At 44.1% G+C, this 4626-nt stretch overlaps 1 protein-coding gene across 1 annotated transcript in view; it reads left to right on the forward strand.

Moving 5' to 3' along the window:
• ZNF384 (zinc finger protein 384) overlaps positions 1-4626 on the forward strand; it is a 20927-nt gene that overhangs the window by 12009 nt on the left and 4292 nt on the right. Inside the window, exon 5 of the mRNA XM_009998588.1 lies at positions 3770-3994. Coding sequence (XP_009996890.1) covers positions 3770-3994 — 225 coding nt within the window. The remainder of the gene's footprint in view (positions 1-3769; positions 3995-4626) is intronic.

The following is a 4626-nucleotide window of genomic DNA, read 5'->3' on the forward strand; positions in this document are numbered from 1 at the left end:
AAGGGTTACTTTTGATCTCTGGCATATGGCTAGGTACTAAATTAACTCTTTATATGGAGACATGCACCTCTGTTACTAAGAATATGTTCTTCTAGGCAGTCTGAATTTGCAGAGCTGTAACAAGCAGCTGTAGGGATATGTCACACTGTCAATGGGAATGCTGCAGTCATTTCTGTTACTTGCTTTCAGAAAGGATACAGTGAAAGGAATGGTAGTTTAGAATCACAGTGGGGAGAAAAGATTATAAACAGAGGGGAAAAAAATCAATTATTTATATAGCATTTTGTTCATGCTTAGCAAGGAGCACTCCCATCTTTACCTCTCCCCAGCCAGGAGAATTTAACTTGGGAATACTGAAACTCTGCTGGTGTCAAATACAATGTTCTCATTATCCATAGTTTTCACTTTTTTTTTTAATCCATATTTGCCCACTAGAGGGCTGATTGCATCTTCCCTTTTATTATTTGATGTTTTCTGAGGCAGAATGCAAAGCCCTTAATTAAATGGATCGTTTGTTCCCTTGAAAATGCCTGATAGACCACACAATAAAAAACTCTCTGAAATGCATCTTCCTGCTATGTTCCGGGGCTTTTTTAAACTCAAAAGGCTCATCAGTTTGTTAATGCTACATAACATCCTTGCCCTCTCAGGGCTGATGCTAATGACATGATTGGAAAATGAGTCCTTGCAAGACCTTCTTTTTAAATGTTTGAAAAACATTGTTGGAATGTCCGTAGCTGCTAAATTCAGCCGAAGGGTTTGGGTTGGTGGGGGAGGGGGAAGGTGTTTTTTGCTAACAGTCAGATTTCTCTTCCTTTTTTATGCAAGTGCCAGGGAGGTTTTGAAATACCTTCTTTATCATTTTATTTTGAAAATGAAAAAGGAAATTCACTCTTGATTCTCTTCTTTAAAGTTTGTTCTAGGGAATTTCTGACCTGAAGGCAGCTACCTGACAAACCCAATAAGGAAAGGATGCACAGAAGTTGTGGAAAATAAAGTAGATGGCTTTATGGCACTACAGATTTAATGCATGGGATTACTTAGACTTGATGACATAATAAAGTTCATGAAATTTTCAGAACAGAATAGACTGCTTACAATATAGTCGTGTGCACAGCACAGGAGAGATTACTGCCCAGCATTGCATTTCAGCTACAGCAAAACTTTTAGAAAGGTATTACTCTCAGAAATGTAGCTGGATTCTCAAAATATTGATTCTAGAGGCCAAGTAATTGAGACCATACTATAGCCTCTGAGTGTTCCAAAGATGCATTATTCTCATGGTTGGAAAGATCCTATTTCCTCTTGGTTTTTTTCACTTTACTGTCCGTTATTGTTTCTCATTACACCTCTCTTGGCTCATAAACCAAGTCCCTAGTAATTGATATTTTTTTCTCCCCACATAGATTGATGTGGGTATTGACCAAGCTATCTTTTAAGCTTTTCTCCAAACCTAGACAGACTGGGCTTAGTGAATATTTGCTGCGAAGTTGATTTTCCACCTGCCATTGTTCTTGAAGTTTGCTGAACTTGGATGAGTTTTTCCATAATTGTTGGCTACGTGGGCTTCAGGATGAGATGTGCTGTTGTAAGAGTAGTTGCACTGTTCCAGTTTACAAAGATGGTACCTACTATTCCCCTTTGTTTTGGTTAGCCATATTAGCAATTCATTGAGCTTGTTCTTAGTGGAGTGGTTCCTCATCTGATATTGTGGAACAGAATGAAACTGAAAGTAATGGAAGTAAGCATCTGCTGAGAAGGAGCTTGATAGAAGTCATGGGATTATGGTATGATTGCTTGCATTAGCAGGGAACTAGAGTTGGCAACTCAGAGGTATTTTTCAGTTCAGTATCCACCTCAAAGTTCTTTCTAGCATTGCTGCTTTCAAGGAGACAAGCCTTATTTTGTAAGTACGACTTGATAACTGCAAAATGCATGTACTTTATTTAGGTGTGGCTTTAAACATTTCAGAAGTCTGAACAAGCTGCACCTGTGTTTGGAGATAGTTTGGCTTATAAACCAAGAGCTATTTCTTTTAAAAGATTGATCTGATGTTCCTCTTTTTTCCTTATACCTCTAGAAGAGCTAGGGGTAAGCAGCCAAATACCTTTTGTTTGTTGATTCCAGAAGGGATTGTTGTGTGTGTGAGGGAGGTATTATCTAAGGATGTGTTTGTTTAGCTTGTGTGTTCTTTTAGGGTTGGCAATTAAAGTGGATTAAGAGAAAGCTGAAGGTAGGAAGCATAGGGACAGCTGTTGGAGATGATAGTAAATGTAAAAGAACAATGATGGAGAGGAAGAATGTTATGGCAGGTGTGTGGTAGAGTGCTTGCTAGGGATGCATGGCTTCCAGTTAAATGGCTTAAATCAAGCTGTGGCTTGGAAGGGCCTGTGGAAGTTAAGGTAGGTGCTGGATAAATATTGCCTGTGTTACACACGCAGATCAGACTGCACACCTCATAAAGCTTCTGGCTCCAACCTCAACAGTCACAATAGTAGGTGTAATGAAGTACCCTCCTGGGAGGAGATGAATAGGGGGAAGACCAGGAGCAACTCAGTGTTGCTTGTAATACCTACAGAGACTTTTGTTACTGAGCAGTTTTGTAAACACTTGTAAAACTTGAGGAAATTCCCAGACAAAAACATATGTGAACCTGCTGTGAAGGTTGAAATCATGTTAACCAGACTTCTGGATGGCATTTTTTCTATCAGGTGTGACCCTGGAAGTTCCAAATGCAGGTTGATTTTTCGCTTGTTTAATTGAAAAGTCTGCAAATTGAAAACCTTAAGTTCAGAGAGACCATAACTCTGGCACTTGGTTGACATACATTTTATTTAAAAAAAAAATAGAAGAAATCCAGTAACTTGGATGCAGCCTCTGTCTCTCTGCCAAATTATCAACCACAAAAGCTTTTACCATCTTGAGTTGTATAACAGTGCAAGCTTCTCTTAACAGCCTGGTGTGATGATGGAGGAACAGTCTTCAACAGCAGCATCCATAGCAGATAAATGCCAACTGCTTCTTTCTGTTCAAAGCGTGTGTGTTACCAAATATATTTCTGATCATTAAGGGAACAGATGGGTCCAAACTTCTAGACAAAACATTTCCATCACATCAGTAAGGCAGATATTATGAAAGCCCATTAGACCAGTGAAATGCCACATTTGATATCCGGATTATCTTTGAGACACCCACTAGGAAGGCAGCACTGCTGTTATTTTCAGCATTTTGTATTCTAAATAATCCAGTGTCTTCCCCAAAAATGGGACCAGAGTTAAGTGGGTTTGATCATAACTGCTTTTGCTGACTTTGCAAACATAGAATTAACTTTCATTATGAAGATGAGCCTTAACCTGGGATTTCCAGGATTTTCAACCTGGTTTGGACTGAAATAAATCACAGCTGAACCAAGTGGGTTTTTTTGTCTGGGAATTACCATTCCTGTCCCCTTCAAGTTTGCTGTTGGAATGTTTCCAAAGCGTTGCCCTGTCTCCCTTTTAAGCCTAATAAATTAACCTCTTTTGCTTCTTTCAAGACCTTTACTTGTTGGGCTGCAAGGTCTTGATTGGTCTCTTCTACCATAAGTTTGTCCCCCTGGGACTGGAGTACTCGCAGCCGAGCCCTGTGTCCCAGGTGAAGCCTCCCCAGAGCCACGTAGTGAGGAAACGTCCCTTCTTCACTCTGTGGCAGTCCCTGTCCAGTTAAGAGTTGATAGCTACATGGTCTTGCCCCCGTGTGACACTGTCTCTTCCCCTCGCCCCGGTCCCAGGTGCCGGATGTGTTCGCTGACCTTCTACTCCAAGTCGGAGATGCAGATCCACTCCAAGTCCCACACGGAGACAAAGCCACACAAGTGTCCTCACTGCTCCAAGAGCTTCGCCAACAGCTCCTACCTGGCCCAGCACATTCGCATCCACTCGGGGGCCAAGCCCTACACGTGCAGCTACTGCCAGAAGGCCTTCCGCCAGCTCTCCCACCTGCAGCAGCACACACGGTAAGGGCCAGAGGAGGCTGGGGGCCCTCCGCACTGCATGTTGCCATCACCCCAGCATGCTGTGAGCACCCTCGGCGGGTCACTGCCTGGGGAGGCCTCGCTGTTTCCCGCAGGCTGGTCAGGTCTCAGAGGTGACCAGCTGGCAGTAGTGGTATCCGACACGTGAGAGGTGTCCCTGGCTGTGAGGGGCTGGGTATGCAGAGAGGCTAGGGCTGCTCACCCGGAAGGGCACCTGCAGCGAAGCGATGCTTTCTGACAGCAGGTAGGACTGGCTGTGTCAGAGCAGAGTGGGCGTAGGAGGACTTCCCTGCTACCCCAGCGTAGTTCTGCCAAACGTCTCAGTCCAGGCTTGCGGCCCCCCTGCTATTTCAGCTACAGGCTTCCCACACACAGCTCTGCCAATGCCCCTCAGTCCAAGCTCTCTAGTTCCTCTCTCTGGATCCTCCCCCGGTGCGGACAGACCACGGTCTCTTGAATGCAAGGGGAGCCCGGTTTGAGACCGAGCGAGCTCAGGCCATGTTTGGAGTTCCTCCGTGTAGCAGATAGCCCGGTGCTGTCCCACCCCCTTTGTGCCCTCATTCCATCAGCACTAGCCAGATGGCGGTCGTGTCCAACTGCTGCTGCTCCTCCTC

The sequence above is a fragment of the Chaetura pelagica genome, unplaced genomic scaffold (genome assembly GCF_000747805.2).
Source record: "Chaetura pelagica isolate M959 unplaced genomic scaffold, ChaPel_1.0 scaffold120, whole genome shotgun sequence".
In the NCBI taxonomy this organism is placed as follows: domain Eukaryota; kingdom Metazoa; phylum Chordata; class Aves; order Apodiformes; family Apodidae; genus Chaetura; species Chaetura pelagica.